The 25,789-nt window shown below is 41.5% G+C and overlaps 1 protein-coding gene across 1 annotated transcript in view; it reads left to right on the plus strand.

Annotated features, from left to right (window-relative positions):
* Positions 1 to 223: 223 nt before the first annotated feature.
* The window catches only part of NELL2 (neural EGFL like 2), a 148,593-nt gene continuing 123,027 nt past the window's right edge, over positions 224 to 25,789 (plus strand). The window contains exons 1-3 of the mRNA XM_074167943.1: positions 224 to 278; positions 467 to 595; positions 22,095 to 22,245. Of these exons, the coding sequence (XP_074024044.1) occupies positions 224 to 278; positions 467 to 595; positions 22,095 to 22,245 (335 nt within the window). The remainder of the gene's footprint in view (positions 279 to 466; positions 596 to 22,094; positions 22,246 to 25,789) is intronic.

Here is a 25,789-nt window from a genome sequence, read left to right on the forward strand (position 1 = left end):
GCTCCAGCGGGTTCCCCCCATTGTTTGCCCGCGGGCGGAGGGCTGCGCTGCCCGCCCGCCCTCGCCTTTGTGTGCTCCGGCCGCCGTGATGCGCGCTGCGGGGCGGCGGGGGGTCCGCTCCTCCCGGTGAGAGGCGGGGAGGGACCCAGCCTCTCTGCCCCGGAGGTTTTTCACCCGCAGCGACCGGAGGAGGGGGACTATGGACTGAGCGCATCGGTGTACCATGGAGTCGGGCATCGGCTTGAGCACGCTCTGCCTTCTCCTCTGCCTGGGGCCAGGTAGGCGGATGCCGGACCCGCCGGGAGGGCACCCGGGAGCGGCGGGGTCGGGAGAGCGCGGCGGCGGCGATGCTCTCCCTGGTCCCCGGGGCGGCCGCAGGTGCGGGGCGCGGCGGTGTTTAGGGGAGGGGGGGATGCCCGGAAAGTTGCAGCGTCGGCGGGTGGGATAACGGCACTTTGTGGGTCAGTTGCAGGCTTTGGCGTGGACCCCGCGCTGCAGATTGACGTGCTGTCCGAGCTCCAGCTGGGAGGCTCGGCGGAGGGAGTGCGCCAGGTGCCGGGGCTGCACAACGGGAGCAAAGCCTTCCTCTTCCCAGGTACTTTCCCTTGCCTCTTCCCGGACGCTCTTAGCCCGCCCGGCCCCGCTCCGCTTCGGCGGCCGCGCACCGGGGGCTCGCCCGCCCTCCACGGCGAGGGGTTCGCCCGCTCCCGAAGCACCCGGGGGTCCTTTCCCTTCCCATTCCCACCCGCTTTTCTTCCGCTCTTCTTCTTCCCTCACCCCCGCTTTTTTTTTTCCCGTCCCCCCCCCCCCTTCTTTTTTTTTTTTTCCTTTGACTGGTAGACGCTTAATTAAAGTACAGCAGGAACGGGGATGGCAGATGGCTTATTTTGTGAGTCGTGGGGTGCAGTGATGAATAATAGCACCACCCACTCTTCTGCTTTACTTGGGAAACGCTAAACATACCCCAGTTCCAGCTAAGGAAACGCTCACTGAAAGTTTCATGCGAATCGAGCAAAATGCTGAAATGAAGTGCCCCGGAGGAGTGAGGCAGATGGCTGAAAATAATAACACCCTTTTTAACCAGGGGAAAGTAGCCCTTGTGAGCTTCTATACCGTACCCCGTGTGAGAAACAAAAAATGAGTTTTGCTCTTTTTTAGTGCTTGTGATTTGTTTTTTTGCTCATATTGGGAATAGAAATAAAATAGTAGTCCTGTTCCTTCTTTCAAAAATACATTTAGGGGGCTTATTAAAAAATAATTAAGCTTCCTTATATTGAAATTCATAAAGGACTGTAAAATAACTCTCAATGGCCACTTGAATTTATTGGCATAGGTTACATTGCCCACACTTGCTCATTTTCAGTGCATTTTTAAATTATGCTTTAATAAGGTACTGATACCTTAAATGAAACTGGATTCAAGAATGTTTTGAGGAAAAACCTTTATGTTAATTTTAAAAAAGCAGACTAACAATGGCCTTTAAAAGCAAGTCTCTTACTAGAAAGATGATGAAATGCTCCTTAGAAAAAAATAACTGAACAAGAGCAAGGAATATGCCTTAACATCTGGTGGAGCAAGAGCAAAGCTCTGCATCAGCCTGTGTTTTTAAAATAGGGGGGCTTGATTGCTGCTTTCTCATGTCATGTCAGGAGTTTCAGCTCGGATCTGAAAGCATTTCTAGTGCAACAGGCAAGAGGCTGTGTTTCCCATGCAGAAGAGTTGTAATTCAAGGGAGATAAGATCTGGAAAGGAAATCTCTTTTTCATGTTTGCATTAATGAGATAATTTATCAGAAGCTAATAGTTGCCAAAGGCTTCTTTTTTTTTTTTTTTTAAGATGATCTCTCTAGCAGTGTTCTTCCCCGGTACAGCCAGCATGTGTCACTATGGACATTAGTGTGGAGATGCAGGGGCATATGCGTTCAGAAACACTGACACATGCTGGTTTTAAACATCCGAGGTGGGCTTGTGGCTGCAGAGCAGAGTCCTCTGTGAAGGGGGTGACTACGTAGAATGACAACACATTTGGGTGGCTGTGGGGTTTGTGTCCTAAAATAGCTGTGACCTTTTTTTTAAGGTATGGTTCTGAGTTGAGGCCTCATTGTGCTCTAATGGGCTGGGGTGAGGGAGAAGTCAAAACTCCCTTTGACTTCATTGGTAACAGGATTAGAAGTTTCTAAGAATAAGACTTTTTATTGTGTATTTTCCCTGTGTTGGGACAAAAAAAATCACTGGGTTACTAAAGAATTTTTTTCCAGTTGTTCCCTCTTTCTTTGTAGTTATGAGCATACAGAGTTCCCAAATGGGTTAGCAGTTTAGTCATAACAAAAGGAGACAAGAGTTTTAAATTTTTATACCAACCTTTTTATTTTGTTAAGAGAGATCGGGGGAATAACAGGGACAAAAACACTTGGGTCTAGATGGTGGTTGAAGTCACTCAGTATCCCTTGGGAAGTCTTCAATGCCCTGCAGGACTGGAGATATTTTTCCTGCTACTGCATGAGACGACTGCTGATTTTCTTATAGGAAACGGGGTCCATACTGAGCAGACAGATTTTCATTTTCAAACTTGCATTTAGAAATAGAAATTTCCTTCCTTGATCAGACCACTGGGTCTACTCCAGGCATTTTTTGTTCTGCTTTTAGAGCTCACACTGTAGGAACACTACTGCAATGTATGCCTCTTAATGTATTTTCAGTGTGTGAATTTCAAATATATGTATGTGCTGACTTTAAATTTGGTTTTTACCTATGTGTTTTTTCCTTATTCCAGCTAAAGCCATAGTCCTAGACACAAATGATTTTGTGAAAAGGACACAAATGATTTTAAATGATCTGTGAACTTACTCTGGAAGCTTTAACTTGTGATCCTTTGCCTTTTGGTTTCTTTAGATATTGAATCTTTTCTTGTACCATATAAACATCTATGACATTTTAGTATGTTGCCTCTTTTGACAGACTACATTCTCAGCTAGTGCAAAGCCTTACTTTATGTATGCTTAAAACATACAGAAAGCCTAAATACTGTTCTTTATTTTAGAAAGAAATTATGGAAGTGGCAGGTTGAACTGCCAACAGGTAACAGACAACTGAAGATATATGATGGGAGAATTGTACGTACAGCTAAAGCAGAATAGTCTCTTTCCTTCTGTTTCTAGGTGAAAAGTCAGTTTTGACTACTTAATTAGATGTAGCATCAGCTTTCAATACAAGGATTTTAGCATCTAATTGGCTGTTCTGACAAATTCTTCTTTGCGTAATTGATTTTCAAAGGAACTTAGGTTTCTAGGCCATATAACACAGTAAGCGGTTACTCTCTGAAGGTAGTTTTAGTCTGTTACAGTCTATTCAAGAGCATCGAGATTGGTACACAAAAAGAAAGTCCAAGTGACTGCAAATTTCAAATGGCTGTAATTTCTAAATCAGGAACTGTGTAAGGACCAATCTGCTCCGTCACTGTAAAAATCTTCTGGGAAGTATCAGAGTTGGGAAATAGAACTCTTCCCACTGACTTCAGCAGGATTACTTGCTGCAGTTTGGAATTCTAAAGCTTTTTAGGTGCCTGATGCTCTTTGATTGTAGTGGATGGTAGCACCTGAATGCCACTGTAATCTGGCTCTAGTTAGCTGCAAGGACTTCTCATTCTGGAAGTGTGATTTGCAAAGTAATTGTAAAATATTCCAGTGTAGCTTGTGGGAAGATACAATTATGAATAGAAAACAGGAGGAAGTCTTCCAAAATGTTAGTGTTGCTGTATGTGAACATCTGCCAGCACTTCCTAGCCAACAGCAGATATTATTATGTCAAAATATGTTGAGAGGAAAATTATTCCTCTTCTGGTCAGAGCAGCAGAACAGAAGTCAGAATATCTACACCACAAACTTCTCTGTTGGTGACTGTTTATGTAAGTCCGTGAAATTTTCAATACCTTTGTTTTCCCTTTGCAAAACAGGGATGACACTGAAGGTAAAGCCCGGATCATGTGGGTTGATAGAAGTGTAATTAACATAGTTGGAGAAATACCAGTTGTCATTCTTATAATTCTTTCTTAGTAAATATACTGCATTAATACAATTTGAGGAGATCGGTGGATATGTAGCCACTTTCCTTTGCCAATACGAAAATCATATTGCTGCAAGAGCATACATAACTGCAGGGAAATGCAAAAATGCAGACAAAAAGACAATAACAGAGGCTGGAGGGTGCTGAGGGTTTTGGATGGGTCAGATGTATCTGACTGTAGTTGATGCTCTGGAGGCTTAACATCAGGCCCATGCAAGGTCCCAGTGAAGCCAGGTATTTCAGCTTGCAATAAGAAATGGTGTTCTGAGGTGTGAAAACCTGAGTAAGGGCTGCAAGAATAACTTGGTCTCCTCAGGCACTCCTCTGGGCAGTAACTTTTTGTTACCCTCCCTCCTACCCTCCTGTTACATTTATTTTACATATGTAATATTTTGATAGTGTTTCTGGGTCTTGCTGTTGAGAGCAAGTACAGTGCATCAGACCGTCTTTGTGCAAAGAGCGTACAGGTAGTAATGGAGACACCTTCCAACTGCCTCCAGCAGCAGCGGAGAGTGGTGGAAGGTACACTGTAAATCAAGGGATGAGAAGCATCAAAAATGAGAGCCAAGCGATGTGTAAGGAAAGTATATGCCCATCAAAAGGTGTACATATACACCTCAAAGAGTGGACAGAAGAGTGCAGTCAGATGGTTACAAGCACAGGAACATGTGCTTAGGGAAAAGATTAAAAAGGACATGGCAGTCATGAAAGTGTGGGAGCTTGTGTATCTGAATACAGAACTTGGAACTCATTCAGAGGATAAGCTTTTTCTCTGCCAATTAGGATATGTAACTCTTAATATGGTTATAAATACTACTCAGATGTTTCCGGTGAGGAGGGACAGTTCTAGAGGCAAGATACAGTATATTCTGATGGGGAACAAGATGTGCTATAAAACACCAAAGAAATGATTTAATCTGTCAGTGGGATGCTTGAAAGGACTCAGCACTACTGTTCTTTGAATTGGGGCTTGCTGGCACAAACTGCTGGCAGAAAAATCCCAAAACTAAAATAGGCCTCTTGGTGTAAATGATTTGTTACCTATTGCTGCATGACTGGATCATTAGCCCATTATTTTAAATGCAAGCAAGATGCTATTACTGTATATATAATATATATCTTACATCCTTTTGGAAAGATTACTGGTTTTGGCCCATGATATAATCTCTGGGCATTACTAAATAAAGGAGCTAAAAATTAAGCTTCAAAACTAGAGGCGAGTAAAATTTCTCTCGCAGAAATGGGATTTACATTGCCTATGCACTTCACACACAGGTTTTTTTTTTTTTTTCCTTGCCACCTGTCATCGAAACTATGGACAGATGCTTTCTCCAGGTTCCAGCTGAGCGTGCTGAAAATACTACTGTTCCCAGCTGCTTGTCACCGCCTGGGAACTAGAGGTTACTGTCCCCACAACTTTTCCAAAGCAAGAGTTCATATGAGCGTTCCCACGTCTGCTGATGGCGAAGTCAGCCAGCTTCAGGGGTGCACCTCGCTGACTGCAGTGACATGGATTAGAGTCCCGTAAAATCCCCTTTCTCCAGCTGTACTTGGCTTCTGGAAGAGCAGTAACAGACAGCTGGGGGAGAGGGTGCTGATGTTGCCGACTGGCATGCCTGACTGCAGAGTGAATACCTATCTGCAGCTTTTTTTTGTCTTGGAATCAAGCTGGTTTCTCTCAGAATCACTGAATCCTCAAAATGTGGGACCTCCAGCATAGAGATCATCTGTAGATAATAAAAATTCCCAGAGTTTTTCAGAGAGACAAAGAAACCCCCTTACCCTTTAGTTTTTAGAAAGACTGAAATAATTGAGTTTAATTTCAGTAAGTACTGGAGTGTTTTCCAATGCTAGAAATGCCTCCTGTAAGCAATTGCTCTATGCAATGTGGTAGCCAGAGAGATACAGATTTTGGCATATCTGAAAAGAACAACCTACGCTTTCCCCCCAGCTGCCCCCATCCCCTTCCACCTCTGGCACATTCCAAAGTCACCTCTGCACCCCTGCAGACAGCGAAGGTTGTGATTGATGCTGCTGGGGAACTGGCCTGGTTGTTGAATGAGAGCCCTGAAGGCCTGGGCTGCTTCTGCAAGGGCCTGCAGAGCAGGGTTTGCTGCCCCACGGCATCCCCTCGCTCCAGAAGAGCTGAATATTGAGCATCATCCTCCTCCTGTTAGCAGTGGCAGTAAGAGGAGGTGTTTGGGAAGCGTCTGCTGCTTGAAGAGCCTGCTCAAAAAAGGGGGAGGTAGTACATGAGAATCCTGCATCCAGTTCCCATCCCAAACCATGCTGAGTTATTGTGCCTAGAGAGCTAGGATTCACTTCCCTGCTGAATAACCACAAACTGCTGAATAATCATGAATATACCTAGTAGTGGAGACTGTATTGCTTTCTCACTACTGCCCTGATGGCTTATCTGTAAAATAGAAGGGGAAAAAGTTATGGGAATTAAAAAAACCCTTAAATATTGCAGACTTGTGATTGATACTTGTAATGGTACAGCAGAGGGTAGGACTGAGAAGTAGAAAATGAATGGGGACCAGTATATAGCAGATACTAAGGAAACTCAGGTTTCCAGAGAAGAAAAGCTTGTAATCCCTGGATGTAGTTATTTGTGCATAGTTGATGCAAAATAATGTTAAGCAATGACAGAAAACTTGGCTTGTAGCATTTGGGGATTGCAACTGTCTTAATGCTGAAATTTTTGAATAAATAACATTTCTGAGAGTGTGTATTAGGCATATGAAGCATCACAAAGGTATAAGGGTAAAGCAATAAAAGTTGTTTTAAGTATGGCTCTAAAAATTACGTCGTTCGTCACAAGAAAAGGTATTTTACACAGGATTTTCTTTTCTGTCTTGTATTCTTGTATTTCGTTTTTTTTGTTTGTTTTTCTACTGTGGGCTTTTTGGGGAGAGGAAAAAGGAAATGAACAGAAATTACATATTCCCTCCATAGCCTTTGGGTTTTGATTTTCCTTTTTTTTTTTTTTTTTTTTTTTGTGCTCGCATCTCTTGCAATGTGTCTTGATATGGGCTTTTGTCACCTTTCAGTCCGTTAAATTAAGACTGTGGATTCTGGAAGAAGCTACAGTGTGGGGAGAGAAATGATACCTGCTTGCTGGTGTAGTCATTGTACCTTACCTGCCCAGATCCCCTCGGGAGATGGAGCAAGCAGCGTGACTTCTGCAGCTTTGCCTGGCCTTGGTGGGGACAACTAATGTCTCCAGCCTCTGCCGCTTCAACCTTTGGAGTGAATTAGTACCTGCATTTATTAATCAGTGAGGGTGTGACTCGATTTAGAGGGATGTCATATTTTACTGGGTTCTTGTGGGCTTGACCTGGTGCTTTTCACAGCCAGCTTGTGTCTAATATCTGCAATAAATTGAAGTCCCTGGGGCTCTTTTTTCTACTGGGGCAATGCTGATCCTCTAAAACTTTTTTTTTTTTTTGAATGAGTGTTTGGTTGTTCAGGTTAATTCAAATACCCATGTTCTGTTTATACATTCAGCATTGACAAAACCAATTCATACTGATTAATAACAGCCAGAATTGTATTTGCTTGTTCCTACCTTTACAATGAGGCAACTGAAATTGAAACATTGCAAATACAACCCCCTTGTTGAGGCTAATATTATCTCAGGGCTCAACCTGGCATATTTGTTGGAAAGCTGAAGATGAGTATGATGTGCAGCTCTGGGGCATGTATGGAAGGAAAATACATGAAGACGGTGTCAGTGTGGTGATGTGGGGCAGAGCCCTGGTTAGTGCCATGAGAGGGGTTGAATGGAATAGAGGCCTCCTCTCCACATTGATGTCCCCATCAGGAGCAGCCAAGTGCAGATGACTGCTCACCAGGCAGCTTCTCCTGGCAGCATAGCAGGGGGCAGTGGTCTCAGCTGAAGTTAAAGATGTGATGTTGACAGCAGGACAACATCTGTCCTGCCTGCCAGAGAGGACCCAGCACGTGCAGCACGTGTGACCTGAGAAGGGGGACAGTGACTCTTCTGGGTAACTGTCAAGCACGTCTTTCCATATTGCTGGGGGAGGATTGCGTTAGCAAGAGGTAGTGACGTGGGAAAACGAGGTCTTGCTACCTTTATGTAATTGCTTTTGCTGTGACATAGTTCTATAGTCACAAAGCGTGGCTGAGACTAGCTGGGTTAATGGTTTTTTTATGGCTTCTCCTCCCACTCCAGCTCGGTTCATTCTCCAGCTCGGTTTCACAGAGGACAGTAGCATTTCCTGTACATCCCTTCATCTAGATCAGTCATAATGTCTGTTTTTCCCCTACTGTTTGCTTATAAGATGTAGGAAATAGGTTTCCTACTCTCTCCCCTTTGCCTGCATTCTTCTAGTCTGTGTCCTCCAGGGCATATAGATGCTGGCTTGGAAAAATAACTCTGAGAATGGTTAACTTCACTGCTTTCACTGAGTCTTAAGGGAGGTATAGAAATGATCTCGTAAGTTATTTAAAACCAGTGGATAAGAGCCGGAGATTATATATAGCTATCACGGGAAACTGTACTTCCATGTAGTGACTCTTAAGTTCCCTATATTTTGTCCTGTTTAGTCATGTGTCAAGGTGCATCCACAGAGCAGCTGTAGTCTCCCACCTGTGCTGCTAAGGTACAGCTGAATAAGGGGTGAAAAATGATTTTTCACTGAATTTTTTCTGTCCATCCTTTTTGGCTAAATTCCTCTATATTTTGTCTCAGCGTTTAAGAAATGCTATTTTTTCCATCTTGGTGTTCAAAAGTTTTCTTCTCAGGAAAATCTGAAAAGAAATACCATAAGAAGGAGTACTTTAGCACATTTTTTTTGCCTGGTCGTGTTTTCTGATAAGTACTCATTATGAATATTTACTCAGATATTTGAGGTAGCCGTTACTGAACTTTAAAAACTTAAACTTTTAGCAAATATGTTATTTAAGTTATGGTCCCATTTAGGGAATAAAGTTACTTTTTTCTTTTTTTTTTTTTTTTTTTTTTTTCACTTTTCTTTAAACCGTATTTGAGTGGAAAACAATGCTGTAGCCATTTTTTACATGGAATAATTTTACGACAAATATTTCTCATTATTTGTTATGTTAACATTTTGTTTGCTTGTCTTTTTTTGGTGCATACTTTTTGGGGGTGTGTGTGATCCTGATGACTTCAGAGAGGAATACAAGCTTAGAAAACTGACTTTTGTGTTGAGGTGTCTTGGGAGATGGTACTCAGCTCCGTGGTGTTGCATGCCACAGGTGCTAAAGCAATGGCCATGGTCTAAAAGGACTAGTAGACTAAAAGAGATTTCTGAAGACAGTGTTTAAAAGGGTTTGAGCAGATTAACATATTTGCAGCAGCAACAACATTGCTATGATAGACTGTAATGTTTCCAAAGGAGCCATTACAATCAATATTGCTAGCAATCCATAACTGAGAACTCTTTTAGTGGAAATTGAGTGGCAATTTCCCTCTCTGAAAACATAGAGGGAGTATAACAAGAAAAAGACCTCCAGTTGTAGAGTTGTTCTCTCCATTAAACAGAGCAAAGTTTATACTGTTTCCCCAGCATAAATGCTTACTTAAGTATAATTAGGTGGTGTAACATCCATACTGTTTACCCTAACAAGAGAAGAAGACATGTGCCAGCCTTGACTCCATGGCTGGAAGTCTACCAGTCTAAATACAGCTGTTTAATGATCTGGAAGGGTTCCAAAGGAGCTTTGGTGGTTTTGAGGTCAATATTCTGTTTTAATAACTCCCTAAGCATGCATTTGTGTATTGGGCCACGGCTGTTCCAAAGGCACTCTTAAGATTTCCTGTAACATTGGCTAATGTCCCTTGAACTTGAAACAGTCCCCAGATTTGCTCAAGGAGTGGGGTAGGGTTGAGGAGAACTTTGTGTACCCTGTTCAGTGATGCTCTTTTCAAGAATCCTTGTGTATGCTGTTAGCGTTTGAAGCATAAAGAAGGCATACTGTAGTAAGAGATCTGGGAGCTTGAGTTTTTTTTAAACTGAGATTGCGTCTGGGTTATTGCCTTTATTCTGGGTTTCTCCATTTCAGTAAAACATCAGTGAATTGCAGGGAGTGAAGAGAACAGCAGCAAACCTGATTATACAGTAAAAAGGACTGGCTTACTAAGAAAGCTTTTGAAAGAACTTGAGTATGTACAGCTTGTCCAAGCAGTGATAAAAGTGTTGTATGAAAAGTGTCCAGTATTAGAAGATTCTTAGAGGTTTAAAATGAAGGAATTTTTTAGTATTCAAAGAGCTAGAGGTAAGAGTAGTGTAATGATATTATAAATGGAGAGGATTTACGATAAAAGGAGACTTTCACAGTGAACTAGTTTAGATTGTGGAATAGCTACCGAAAGGAAGTGGTGGAAATCTCCAGACTTTTGATTTTGTAGAAGATGGATAAAATTAAAAAAAAGTAATCTAGGAAACATTAGCTATGTTATAGTCAGTGTGACATTCAGGCAATATGCTAAGGATGGGGTGGAGGACCCCATAAGTCTTTTCTGTACCCTGGAAATCTGGGGTATTGGTGGAATTGTTCTAGTATAGGGGGACATTTTCAAAGACACAAAGGGATATCAAACACCTAATACTCATTAGAATCAAACTGATGCCTTTGCATTCTCCCTAAAACTTTGCACTTCAGTATATTTTAATGGTACTTGCCTATGAGAGCAAGGAAATCGGGGTTTGAAAGCATTTCTAATTTTAACTCATCCAAGCTTATAAATTGGGCATGTGTTTAAAACCTGTAGCTGCTTCACCAGGGCTAGCGGGCATATCCATAGAAGCACAGACTCCATTAAAACCTGATTTAAAAGACATTTTCTTGCAGGAGAATCTGAACTCTGGTCCTCCTTAGCTTCCTTGGGACCTCTGGCAATTGTAGCCTGAGTCCCCCAGGTACTTTCTGAGCTGTGTGTATGGTATTCCATGGTATCCCTTCTCTTTGATGTTCCCAAGTAAAAATCTTTCTAGCCTTTTTCTTTTCCCGACGTCAAAACAGATGTCAGGAAAGTAGAGATGTGTCTGAGAATGCCAGTAAGACTGGTGGCTTGGGTGTCCCTCCTCTCCCCTCAAGTGTGGTCCCTCTGCCACTTCCCCCTCATTTCTGCTGGTACCTGAATTCTCTTTATAGTTCAGTCTCCTGCCTTCTCCCATATGCTGCTGTTTGCTCAGCCTGCTTCCAGAGAACCGTGGTTAGCAACAGAGTCGTTGGATGTGCCTGGCATGCTTCAGATGTAATTATTTTCCAGTGGTGCTCTCCCTCCCCCTGCCTTGATCTGCTGTTTTTGCTGTTGGGATGAAGGTTTGGGTTTTCTGGAACTCTCTAAGTTTGGTGACTGTTGACTATTCTCTTGTGTCAGAAGTTAATCTTTCACGCAGACCACATCATTGTTGTCATCTGGGAAATGAGGGTGGATCTCATATTAATGCTTTCTTAAGCTCACCATTGTGTTGTATAAAATAAATCAGCGTTAACACTTAGAATTTTGGTGAGCTGATGGCAATTAACCCTAATGTAGGTAAAAAACCAATTATAGCCCAGAAAACCAGAGGTGAAGGAAAACTAGGATGAGAGATCCAAACCATTGCAAAGAGGGAAAAACAGATTTTTAATGGGGAAAAAAAGGTGGTAGGTCCTCAGAAGCAACATCCTGGTTGCAGGGAAAGGAGGTTTTGGGATAAAAGGACTGAGCAGAGACTATGAGTAGGTCTTATTGACACTTGCATAGTGAGAACCAAGTGAGGGAGAGATGTGGTGTCTTGCTCAGAGGTTGTAGCAGTTTCCACACCCAGCATGATGCTAATCCAGAGGTGCCCTGGTGGGTGCTGGTCTTCTACCATCTGTCATCATAGTTCCCAATTTACCACTGGAATATGATATATTTGAGAAGACTGAATTGTGTCATATCTTTGGGAGGAGGGTAGTTCAAGTAACCTAGCTTGATCTACACCTAGCATAATCTGCTTACACAGTTTATTATTGCTGTTAACTTTGTACTTTATTGTTTTTAATTGATTAGGCTTTGTTTACCTTCAGTAGCCTGCATTTTCATTTCAAAAAGGCTGACAAAACTGTCTCCCGTCTTTCCCCTTGGTGTGACTTGCATAACTTTTTAAATCCTGACCATGCTATACAGCTAGGGACTGGAAATAAATTCAATCTTTTAGCAGTTCTCATGTGTGTCATGCCCTTATTACAGTACCAGTAGGGCAATGCATTATTTTTCTTGCGCTCTTCAGTCTGTGTCCCAGTGTTAACAGCATTGCTTGGCGTGATATTTTTGTTTGTTGTTAGGTCAGTTTGACACGAAGTGCTCATATGACAGTATGCAGCCAAGCATAACTAGGTGCATATGCCACAGATGGCAGCAGCAAGGAAAACGAGACAGGCTCGATTTTCTCCACAGGTTCCAAGGTGTTCTCAAAGCAGCTTCTAGAAAACTGCTTTAAAGCTAAAGGGGTGAGAGGGTGCGCATGTATATATACACATATATATTTAGAAAGCTATAGCATGTTGCAAACCTTTTAAATGTCGCTGGAACCTGTCTTGAAATGAAGCAGCAGACAGAAATCTCACTCTGTGCTACCTCTGTGTCCTTGTTCAAACATAATAGGTTTTATGGTGGTATTGGTCCTGAAAAACCTAAACAACATCATTGTAAGTAGCAGCACTTGATACTACCTACGAGGGAGCCAATACAAAGAGTTTTCAGAATTTAAAGAGGAATTGAGAATAGTGTTGGAATATAGACTAGGGAAAACTAGTAATCAAAAAAGCTATTGCATCGTATAATTGATAACCCAGAACCTATAAATTACCAGAAAGCATTACAATAATAAATACCTGGGGCAGAGCATACCATACAGCACACATTTTCATTTCTGAGGAGTGGAATTTCTGTAACAAGAGCAGAATTCATCTTTTATCTTCAACACCTTGTTATCACCTCTGTGCCTGGGAAGATCATGGAACAGATCCTTCTGGACGCCATGCTTGGGCACATGGAGGACAGGGGGATGATTCAGGACAGCCAACATGGCTTTACTAGGGGCAAGTCCTGCCTGACTAACCTAGTGGCCTTCTATGATAAAGTGACTAGGTCAGTAGACAAGGGGCGACCTATGGATGTAATCTATCTGGACTTCTGTAAGGCCTTTGACACAGTTCCTCACAACATTCTACTTGCCAAATTGGAGGGATACGGATTTGATGGGTGGACGGTTCGGTGGATAAGGAATTGGCTGAATGGTCGCACCCAGAGGGTGGTACTCAATGGCTTTAAGTCCAGATGGAGAGCAGTGACTAGTGGTGTCCCTCAAGGGTCCGTCCTGGGACCAGTACTGTTTAACATTTTTATCAAAGACATAGACAGAGGGATTGAGAGCACCATCAGCAAGTTTGCAGATGACACCAAGCTGTGTGGTGTTGTCGATACATCGGAGGGACGGGATGTCATTCAGAGGGACCTGGACAGGCTGGAGAGGTGGGCCCAGATGAACCTCATGAGGTTCAACAAAAGCAAGTGCAGGATTCTGCACCTGGGAAGAAACAATCCTCAGTATAAATACAGACTGGGGGATGAGGTATTAGAAAGCAGCCCTGAGGAAAGGGACTTGGGGGTGCTGATTGACGAGAAGCTGGACATGAGCAGGCAATGTGCTCTCGCAGCCCAAAAGGCCAATCACATCCTGGGCTGCATCAAAAGAAGTGTTGCCAGCAGATCCAGAGAGGTGATTCTGCCACTTTACTCTGCTCTGGTGAGACCTCACCTGGAGTACTGTGTGCAGGTCTGGAGCCCTCAATATAGAAAGGACATGGACCTGATGGAGCGGGTCCAGAGGAGGGCCACCAAAATGATCAGGGGGCTGGAGCACCTCTCCTATGAGGACAGACTGAGGGAGCTGGGGTTGTTCAGCTTGGAGAAAAGGAGGCTCCGGGGAGACCTCATAGCGGCCTTCCAGTACCTGAGGGGGGCCTACAGGAAGGCTGGGGAGGGTCTGTTTAGAAAGGCCTGCAGCGACAGGACGAGGGGCAATGGTTTTAAGCTGGAGAAGGGGAGATTTAGATTGGATATTAGGAAAAAATTCTTTACCGTAAGGGTGGTGGGACACTGGAACAGGTTGCCCAGGGAGGTGGTTGAGGCCCCTTCCCTTGAGATATTCAAGGTGAAGCTCGACGAGGCCCTGGGCAACCTGGTCTAGTAGGAGGTGTCCCTGCTGACTGCGGGGAGGTCGGACTAGATGACCTTTGGAGGTCCCTTCTGGCCTGGACCAATCTATGAATCTATGAATCTATGAATCATGTAATAGGTCCCCACTGAGTAGCACCCTCTCTCCTGGTGATACTATCTAGCATGATGGCATAGTTACAGTGAAAGGGATTGTATTTCTTGTGGGCAAGAAACAGTGTATCATGCTTGCCATTAAAAAATCCCGATAGCACTTTTGTGTAGTGCTTCCCCCGGCATTGATGCACACATTCCTTATATTCCTTTCAGAAACGTTCAGGAGCACATATTCACAGTTTCTGTGGGAGTTGTTTGAGTAGCAATCTAGCGTGGTAGGATCTGTATTGTTTGTTAAGCAAATCAGCTGCTTCAGCCTCCTTGCTAAGAATGCAGACTTCTAATCTGGAGCCTTACACATTTAAAATTCAGGTGTTCCTGCAATTAGGTTTTTTTTAATCCTTTCATTTACAAAAGGTTTGAAAAATTATCAGAAATAAACAGTTGCAGATACAGTCGCTAGAACCTCTAATGTATTTGTTTGGCCTCAAGTTGTGCCAGGGGAGGTTTAGGTCAGATATTAGGAAAAATTTCTTCTCCTAAAGAGTTGTTAAGCATTGGAACAGGCTGCCCAGGGAAGTGGTGGAATTGCCATCCCTGAGGTATTTAAAAGACAGATAGATGTGGTGCTTAGGGCCATGGTTTAGTGATGATTTTGTCAGTGTTAGGTTGACGGTTGGACTCAATGATCTTATCGGTCCCTTCCAACCAAGATGATTCTATGATTCTATGTTTTGGAAGAGCTTGATTGTATTTTAGTGGCTAGCACCGGACCAATTGTTTTGTAGACTCACAGGGGCTGGAAGGATACAAAGGAGGCTGTTTCAGCAGGGGAAGTCAGTAGTCGGGCTGTGGGAAGGTAAGCTTAGCATTGCGGAAAGATTCAGCTTGATGTGACTTTCCTTGGTTTCTAGAAGCTGCCAATACATAAGCTCAGAGGCTTAACCCAGCCACAAGTATAATCACTCTCAAACTAGCATTGTATCATCTCCTTTGCAGAATGCTTCTAGACAGATTTCGGTGGTATTATTGTCAATTTACAGTGAATGCATAATATATTACAGCCATAGTTTGCCCCAGACAGTCTTGGAATTGCAAACTTTTTAGGAAAGAGTCATACAAGTCAGTGCCAGGAGCTGGCAGAAATGGTTGAGAGCTTGCTACCGCTCAATTATCTCATTCTATCACATGGCGTAGAAGGTTTTCCCCTATTAAATATGCTGTATTGTAATTTCATTTGCATAGTTGACAATTTTTAATGTTCCTGTAGCTGAAAAAAGAAAAAAAGTTCAAAAAGCAAACAAGCTTAACAAACCAAGCAAAAATTCCCTGGGGACTTTGACCATGGAGAAGGAATCACTACAAGCAAAGCACTTTGAATGAAATCATGATTACTTATGCAAATGCACAAACTACTCCCAATTAAACAAGCAAGTTAGGTCCTTAATAATTGTTTGGTTATTTCAAATGAGAAACGTTGCAGCTGTACTCAAGACTGTGTCCAGGCACTCAGTACCTTTTTCCCCTCTTGTCCCACAGTGGATCTGTGTTCTTAGCTGTGCCAAAACGGCTTTAAACACACAAGTATGTAGCTTGTAGGTGAGCCAGAGTTTTGGCCAGAAGTGATATGATTAACATTTTTTTGAGGATATAAGCATGAACAGTCAATATAATCAGGAGACAAATGTGTGTGTTCAGAGACAGGTCCTTCTTCTAGTCTCCTGTGGTAGTCCATTGTGCCTCCTGGGACTTTGCATATGGTTTGAGCTGGAGAAAAGCCCTTACTGGATGACACACCAAAGCTGTAGCTGACATTCAGAATAGAGAAAGCTATAAAGAAAAGGCAATTGGAACTTCCCCAAATGCTGCAAGAACAAACTGTGACATTTTCCCCCTTGTTTTTATTTGATTTAATGATTTGGCTTCAAGTCAGTTTTTGTTTCGATTGTTTAGTTTCAGCTGAAGTGCATTTTGCCGTCCTCCTTTTCTCCTTCCCATCCGTTGCAGTTCTTTCTCCATACATCCTTGCTGAGGAATTTCTTTAACGGAAGTAAGAAGGGAGGCACACAGAATTGGTGGTCACTGTGGTGGTGTCTCAACTACAAGGGCAGTTTGTGGGGTATCCCTCCTAAACCGTCTGTAGGGTATCCCAAGGTCCTGATCATTCAACTTGGGAGATTTACTACAGTCCTTGCTCCTGGCATTTGTGAGTCTTTGTTCTGGTGAGACCATGTTGTACCCAGTTTATATGGAGCACTTGGGTGCATTAAAGTCTAGATGTACTCAGCTGGATTGTGACGTACGATTAGACTGTAGTCCCAGCGTTCACCCAGACTTGGGAACTGGGCAATGTTCCTGAGCCCTGCAGGTCACACTCACCCTTTGGGAATGGCTCCAGTGGGATTCTTACAGGGTCAGTGTTTACCCTGTATCTTGTAGTCTTTTAAACTTGAGGTGGAACTGCAACACCTTCCCTCAGACTCCCACAGAGCTCCTTCCTATAGCCTTGGAGAAACCAAGTCAGGTTCACGTGTGTTTGGAAAACTGTAGCTACTCCTCTTTTCTTATTCCCTCTGGAACGACTGGGAATCTATGAGATGGGAATGAACAAATGTATAGAAAAAGTAGCTCAAAACATTTTATCAACCAGTATCTTATGTATCAGTTCAAATGAAGAGTCAAGTGTATTTAAAAAAATAAAAGGCAAACCAATCCACCTTCCCAGTGAAGTATCTAAAGCACAACACGTCTAGCAGGGTTTTGGTCTAATAAAGGTTGTTTTACTTCTTTTTATCTTCAGTTTTCATTACAGGAACGCAACTCCTGAATTTGAATGCACTGTGCTCCACTTAAAAACGTGCTGTACCCTTTCAACCTTGTAAAGACTGCTTTTGGATTGGCTTTGCATGCTGCGCCGCTGGCTGGGAGCAGCTTAGCCCACGTTGCTTACTTAAATAAAAGAACAATATGAAGTAAACAGTCTCAGATATTCTGTCCTTTGTAAGTTGTGTGTAGGCTAGTTAAGGAAAAGATTAGCCAAAAATTTTAATAGGAGGAAGCGACACGATGTGAATATATGCTTGTGACCCTGTTCCCAACTAGCGTAGGAAAATGAAACAAAATTGAGCTAGCCTTATTATATTTTTCAGACTCCTTTTAGCCTGCAGCCTTTCTCCTTTTTCTCACAAACCACTAGAATTTAATTTGGGTAGTTCAGCAAACCTACAGTGAGATGCAGAATTGATTTATAGATGCTGCTATTAAAAGCTGATTATATGCACATGAAACAAACCGTGGAGCTCAATTAATTACGATGCCTTCTTCAAAGACTCTTCTGCAGGAGTTTGTTTTATAATTCAGTTCATACTGTATGTTTAGCTTTAGATGCACTTCAGAAACTCAAGAGCACACCCTTTGCTAAGACAAGCTATCCTTCCATTTAATAACTGTTTGTTTTTATTGTGGACTGGAAAACATCTGTAATGAATGGCTTGTCCTAAAATGTATTTGCACGTAGTCTTTCCACTGTGCAATTTAGCATACTGCTGGTGCTGTGTGGGGGTTTTCTTGCTTACCTCCAGTCTCTTGCTCATGGCTGCTTCCAATATATTTTTTTTGGAGGGGGAGGGGAAAGAAGCTGGGCTAGTTAAAGCTGGATCAGTTGCCTTATACGGTTCCTCGTATGTTTGCATGAGTGCAGTTGGCACCGTAGGGATGAGGAGAAGGAATTAAAGGCTGGTGGCAGAGCAAAGGGTACAACCGCCTCTTTCTGCAGCACCAGTTTAGACTGGTGGAAGGGCCTTTGGACTTGTGGAGTGAGTGCTGTTGAAAGTTAGACTTAGTGTCTTTGTTGTAGCGCAGTAATTATCATCTCATGAGCGTGACTGAAATGACAGTGTCTGCACTTGACACCTCCAAGAAACGCTTGCCTGGCTTTGGTGTTTGCTGCAAAGCTCTGACTGGAGATTTTCCCCAAGAGGGGAAGATGTGTCCTAGTTGTGAGGGCTGTTGCAAGCGCAGGGTAGAGGCAGCCACTAAGTTTGTCCTCTGAAAGGCTGAGTTCCTGCAGGTCTTGTGGTCAGTGGATTTCTTTGTTGGTTTTTCAGATTGTTGTGCAAATCTTAGATCTTAAAAGTCTTGGGTTTCCATGCCTGTGGCCACCTGATCACCTCATAACTACATGTCGTAGCTGAAGGTTTACCACCACCTCCTGTTTGTCTGTGTCCTTGTAAGTCATCATTATTGCCAGCCATGGTATGAGGCAATTCTCCCTTCCTCAGCCTCCTTCCCCCAGCCTCTTTTGTTGTTTTCAATACTTTTGCTAACTTGCATGTCTCAAACCAGCCGCGTATGTTACCACGTTAGCATTATTATTCCTTCTAAAGGCATTTCTCTGCTATAACCTTTGACTTGAACAAGGAGCGTGACATGCTTGGAGTTTGCATTTTTGTTTCTTTCATTGTCACTTTGAACTTTGTTCTTCTGTAAATTAAAAATAGACTGTTAATGCTATGGGGTTGGGAGTTGTTCTGATGTGGTCAAAGCAAAAACATGCAATATTCTAGGAAAGTAAAACCAATATATAAATATCATGGCTAGAGACAAGTTTCTAATTGAAATTAATAGTTCTCTCCTTATTTTTATGTTCTAATATAAAAAGATTTATGCCTTTGGTTTTGTGTGTTAGAAATGTTCACAGTATGAGGTTTTTATGTAACTGTTGAGAAACCACAAATTATTATCTGAGATATACCAGTTTGATTTTCCAAGCTATTATGGAAGAAGTCCAGTTCCAGTAAAGTATTTTCTTCGGGTCTTAAAATGATTACTAGAAGCCAAATGTCAAAACCAAGCCTGAATTGGTATTTATTGAGAACAGCTGGTGATCTATCAAGCACCTACTGCTAGTGTTCAAAATCAATTGGAATGAGGGATTTGCACTGTTGTGTTAGTGTAAAAAGAATGGATCTAATGGATCAAGGACTGAATTTCAGTGGTCTGTCTTTAGGAAATCCACCTGATGCCTGCTCTGAGCAAAGGGTGCTGTGCTTCATCAGAGTAGTAATAATTCAAAAGGCCACATAGGTCTTTGGTACAGCAAGTATGAACTGACCTATCTGCAATATCAAAAATGAATGGCCATGTGTTTTGAAAATTTAATACTCAGCAGTTAATGTGACAATAATCTTAATATATAGGCTTCTAGCGTGATCTAATCAGGTCTTGATACTTTTGTCTGTATTTGAGAAGATAGTCTGAGGCCATGAATAATAACGTTTTATAAATAAAAGGGTGGAAAACTCTCCTCCAATCTAGTGATCGGGTAATGATTCACAGGGGTAGAGTAGACCTCAAAAAAGGCAGCTCTGTGTTTCCCCTCCCTGTCTCAGCACAGCAACGAAGACTGGGAGGCTCTGGGGAGCTCCTTGGGGCAGCCAGAGTTTGGTTCCTTGCTAAGGCACAGGCCATCTGTACCACTGTGTTTGCATCCCAATAGCTCCAATTAGAATAGAAGTGCACGTAGGAAGGGGGAGATAATTATTTATGTGTGACTACCCACATTCCAGTGGTCTCAGCTTACTCTGGGTTTCGTTCTCCCACTTTTATTTAGTTTAAGTTGCCTGTTCATCCTGACTGAGACCTCTGGGGCTGCAAGCCCTTCAGGCAGGGGAGCTGAGCCCCTCAGGGCAGACACTCTTTGACTACGAACACAAGAAGGAAAATACAGTTTGGTTATACTTCATCAGATCTTCTGTCATTAATCAAAATGAGATTGTTCTCGTTTCAGTATAAGTATGTAATACGTTTGTGGGCACAAAAGCAGACTCTATTGATGAGATTGTAATGATAATGAACCTGCGGTAGAAGAGGATGTTGACTGGGTTTTCTAAGCTGAGAGCTCACCCCCCTGGCAAACAGGGTCAGAGGATGTGCTTTGCATTTCAGAATCAGACTCTGTAGGTTTTTAAGTGGGTTCCACATCTGTATTTTCCTGTATTCTTCTGTATCTTGGTAGGAAAGCTGCTGCCAAAAGCTGCAGTGTGTGAGGATCCTGTGACCATGATTAGAGAGTATGTTCCTTGTGTGTCCTTCCACTCCTCTGTCTCTTGGGAGTAGATTGTTTATATTGCTAGAAATTGTTAATGCAGTTAAACTATCTTCCAGCATGCAAACCTATGTCATTCCACTCTGTTAGTGTCCCTTGGCTAAAAATGAACGCTTTGATGTAATTGTATTTGAGTTGATTTATGATTTATTAACAATTCCATTAAAATACCCTGGATGTCTGCTACAGCAAGGAGTTACACAACCCACAGTAGAAAAGACATGATGTTTCATAAAACGTTAAAGGATATAGATATATATTTTATTTTTGTATATATATATATATATAGTCTTTTGTATGCTCCTTTGTAAAAAAAGTGAATCAAATTCAGCCTGGTGTGATGCTGTGCAGGAGCTTGGTTAGGACTTCAGGATTGTGCAAGTTGTTGCATTTCTTAAACACATACTAAAAAATATTCCTGGTCCATAAACCACACTAAGCCACTGTTAATACAGAGTCACATCTTCATAGGGACAGATTAAAGAATAAACCTGTTTTTCTGAACAGTGATGTAAGCGTGCTTGAGAGCTCAGCTCCAGTGCTGCCCAAAGAAAATCACTGTTTCTATTGCAGTTAGCTCTCTGCTGCTCTTGCTGCCCCTGAATTAGTGTCCCTGAGTTAGAGCAGGATGGTCAAATTGCAATGACAAGAAGCTTGTGAATTGATTTAGTTCTTACACAGTTGATTACACATGCTAATGAATTGATTTTGTGCATTAAAAATAGGTATTAAATTTTTTCTTGTTTAATGTATTATGGAAAACCTTGGGAATTGTTTTTCTAGCATTTGACATCTTATTTTGTAAATTACCTCTCCAGAGGACTGAAGGTTGGGTCTTTTTATTTTCTATGCATGTTCCATGCAAATTCAACACAAACATTGCTTCAGTCTTGGTTGTGTGTGGGTTTTTAAAAGTAAAATCTTTATTGCGTGTGTTCAGTTACTCTAAGAAACGTTCATGACATCCTGTGCAAGAAGCAGCAGCAACATACTGCACAACTGGAGTATGTAGTGATTAATTAACAACAATATATTGTGAAAGATGGTGAGTTTTTAAATTATTTAAACTATTACTTAAAGCTGAGTAAATTTCCCCTAAATAGATGCTGCTCTTTGAGTTTTTTGGAGGTTTTTTGTTTCTTTTTCGTTTGTTTTTTTTTTTTTTTTTTTAAATTAATTGCATATTTATTTAAATTAATTGTTATTAAGCATAACATTTTTGTAGAAGTCATTGAAAAGTTGCTCGGGTCGCGCTTCACAGTTTAGTCTCATATCCAGCGTTGTCACTCTGTACTTCACTGCTACTGAGTCTGTATTTTGGATGAGATATTAAAGGTACCGTCTGGCCATCCATGGAGAAAGTAAGAGAGTCATGACCCTGTGTTAAAAACACCACCCTCCCACCCCCCCAGTAGAATAGGTGTCCTAGAAAATGTGTTCTCTTTCATTGAAATGGTTCCCATTGAATGTAAAACGGGTGTTTAAAATACTTTAGCCCCTGCTTTTGCTTGTCTGTTCAATTGTGCTCCTCAGAAGTAGCTTGTGATTTTGTAAGCTCTTTGAGTTGAGGACATAAAATAGTAAATTACGATTTTATACTGAGTGTTTTTCTGTTATGTTTTCCTTTTAGATACTTCAAGAAGTGTAAAGGCATCTCCAGAAACAGCTGAAATCTTTTTTCAGAAGCTAAGAAATAAAAATGAATTCACAATCCTGGTGACCTTAAAACAAGCCCATTTGAATTCAGGGGTTATTCTCTCTATTCATCATTTAGATCACAGGTAAGTACAGCTACCTGTATGCTTGTTAATGAAAGTATATGTATTTATGCAGTCAAAAATTGAACATAAATTAGGGCAAAATTGTTGTATAGCAGGTCATTTGCAAATATTTATAGTGTTTGGGTAGGCATATCGTGCAGATTCATAAAAAAATCACAAGTCCAAATCAGCCAAGGGAAAGTGGAACAGCTGTTACTCTTTAAATGTCTCTTGCCACCAAGGGCATGAAAAGCCATTTCTCTCTTGTCGTTCATAGCTGTAAGGACCAGATGCCCAGCTGGTGTAAAACTGTCATGTGTGTATAGCTACACTGACTCACAAAGCCTGGCCCTCTTCATCCACCTCTTCACCAGTTGGTTTTCGACACTGCAAGCAGTTTAAAAAAAGCAAAAAAATTCTCAGTTATGGGCTTAACTCTGCCATGAATGGCAGAGCGCTTTACTCAAAGTGTTGTCAGCCTTAAAAAACTAAAGTGAATGACACGGACCATTTAAGGATTATTCCTTTGATAGGATAAGAACTGCTAGAGAAATAAGGTATTCTTTATATATCTGTCTGAATAATGGCTACTAAAGATAACCACCCTATGACTCTGTGACAGAATAAAAAGGAGTTTTAAAATGCGCACTTTCTAAGCAGTCATTAACACAAGCAACAGATGATCTCTGCTTTAGGTTCACAATCCTTTTTATTTTCCTGTGTACAATCTCATAATTCATTCTTGATAGTCTCACTACAAAATAGAAAAAAACCAAACCAAACCAAAACTGAAAATGTAAAGAGAGATGTTCAGGCAAAGCAAAATACCTGTTTTTATTTTTCATGAGTGTACAAGTTTTCAATAGGAGGCATGGCGTCAATTGTGCTGAAAGATAGTCCAATTCTACTTTTATTATATTTCATAGAGGCCCCATCTTCTGCAATTCACCTTAAGAAAAAAAAACAACCACACAACCAAACAACAACCAACCACAATAAACCCAAGAATTAAAGGGAAACGCATTCCCAAGGGCCATTATGCTAAGTTTATAAAAGCAACTCTATACTTGCAAGGGGGTGTTTGAATGCCTCCTGGGTGATGTTTACTGACGTTGTATCATAGAAGAGCCAAGGGGCTTCTCTGTTAACTGTTACCTACTTCTCATCTGCGGGAGTGAGCAAGGGACAGAACTGGGCAGCTGTGATTATTGAGTTTCAAACTCAGACTGTACCACCATATGTGCAAATCATCCCAGATGGAAAAGTTTATTCTATCTCAAATGAGAGAGAGTAGGTGTGCAGGGCCAGCTGTGCCCTGACAAAGCTTGCTTCTACATTTGTAAGAAGAACATGGATTGGTGGAACTACTGATGGAATTAACAAATATATTTGAAATTTCAAAATCGGAGATGAAACTTTCCTTTCTGTGCCAAAATAGCTGCAGAGGTGGGCGAAGAGATCACCAATGTGAAACTCTCAGACTCTGGAGACATTAACTTGGAGAGTGGCCAACTGGCAGAAAACACTGCTGCTTAGTGAACATAATGAGTGATAAAAGTACAAAAAATAATGTGCAATGAAATTTCATTGAAAGGATGCAGAAGAATTTGAGGTATTAATTCTTGAAGTGAGTAAGGCTGGGCAAATAGCCGCGCTGTTGGTCTTAGGCAAACAAGAATGCATTAAATTGATTCTATCCAGCCGTAGCAAAGACATGGAAAGGTTAGAGCAATGCTGGTGTCCTGGTCATGTGGTCGCACAAACACAATGCTGCTTTTCTCATTTAAATTTGATTCATCCATCTGCCTATGCCCATATAAAATATGGTTGTAAAACAGAGACAAACAGGACTCTGAAAATCCAATTGTTTTATACTGGTATATTTTTAGGGATGGGGATTAGACTTTTAACATTGTATTGATAACATCTATACTTTTTCAAGAAATTTCTCTCATAACTTAAATATTTACAGGTTTTACTGTTATATTTCCACCCTTTTCTGTTTATGTGCATATTGGAATCTGAAGTGTCTAGCTGCAATGGAAAGCATTTGTCGAGGTTTCAAGCTGAAATCAGGTGGTCTGCAGTATGTGTGTACGTATTTTAAGGGTGAATGCATAATTTAGTGGCATTGCTGAGCATTTTTGAGGCCCTTTTCTCTTAACTGAGGAATCTTTTAGTTCTCTTATTCAAATGTTATAATGTTAGAGGTATGAAAACCAAAGATAATATCCAGTTCACGCCTTGCTGAAAAAAACTCCTACCACCATTTTAACCAGTGTGACCTCTTTATCTTACTGTGTCCTCTTAAGTGATGCCTAGTGTTTACAAATTTTCTATAGGGATGTATGCTCTATGTTTGTTTTTGAGTTCTCCTTGTCAGCCTTTGGATAATCAAAGAGGAAGAAAAAAGTCTTCTAGGTTATTTAGGCAAATAGAGTCACTCATCAAGTAAGCTTTGGATGAAGCAGCTAAAGAACAATCTACCTGTGAATATTTCATTGCTTTCTTTGGGATAATATTAGGTTATCTATTTGAAAAGAAACTTGAGGAATTTGTTTTAAAGATGTTAGGCCTAATCTGATGCCCTTACAGTCAGGGAAAATCTTGGTTTGCTTCAGCAGCTGTAAAATCATTCTCAACAAAAGTATGGCCAGAAAGAACTTGTGACTATTAAATTAGATGTGCCCTTAAGCTTTTAATAAACACATTCTGGTCTATTCTGGTCTATTCTGTGCTAGGATGTACAGAAAGATGTCTGTGTGCCATAGTAGTGTTTGTTCAATTTAATTGTGCTAAAATGAGGGCTGACTTACATGTGGATGATACTGGCATTAAGCTAGCACCTCTGACTCTCCTATAGTATCTCTTATGGTTTTCATTTTCTTTTATGATGAATGACAATAAGGACAAGAAAATGTAGAAGTTAAAAAGAAGCATTTGGATGGGTTACATTAAATAACTGCTTCTTCAGTGCTGGTTTTCTGTCTCTTTGACCCTACCTGCTTCTGACCAGGGTCTTGTCTGTAACAGTCTTTTAGTTCTTAAACAACTTCTTGTGAACCCTCTGTCACAGCAGTCATCATAGTCGGCAGACTGACTCCAGTGTTGTGTATCTCTATTAATTTGTTCAATTTCTGCCTTACTTAGCATTTATTTTCACAGCTGTTGGTGTCTTGTGGTTATCTGCTCTCAAATGGGCTGTACTGTACAGCAGTTTCAGACCTCTTTCGGTGTCTAGGAGGAAATTGTCAGTGACAATTTCTCTCTCTTGCAGATTTAGCTGTACAAGGAGATAAGTTGCCAGAGGTGAACTCCTGATGCATGAATTTTGTTCTGTCATTTGACCATTGTATTAAAATAGACGTGGAAATGTATGTTCTCTCCTTCTGATAAATGAGTGTATTTCTGGACTGCAGTATGAAGTCTATTCTTTTCTCCAACATCACTAAATCTGCTGCAAACATATTACACTCAGAAAGACTTTCAATATTTACCACTTAAACCAATACTACAGAGTTATGTTGGTTTTGTTTGAGGGGGGCTTTTCTCCTCCCCATCAGTA

This window comes from Numenius arquata, chromosome 2 (assembly GCF_964106895.1).
Source record: "Numenius arquata chromosome 2, bNumArq3.hap1.1, whole genome shotgun sequence".
In the NCBI taxonomy this organism is placed as follows: Eukaryota; Metazoa; Chordata; class Aves; order Charadriiformes; family Scolopacidae; genus Numenius; species Numenius arquata.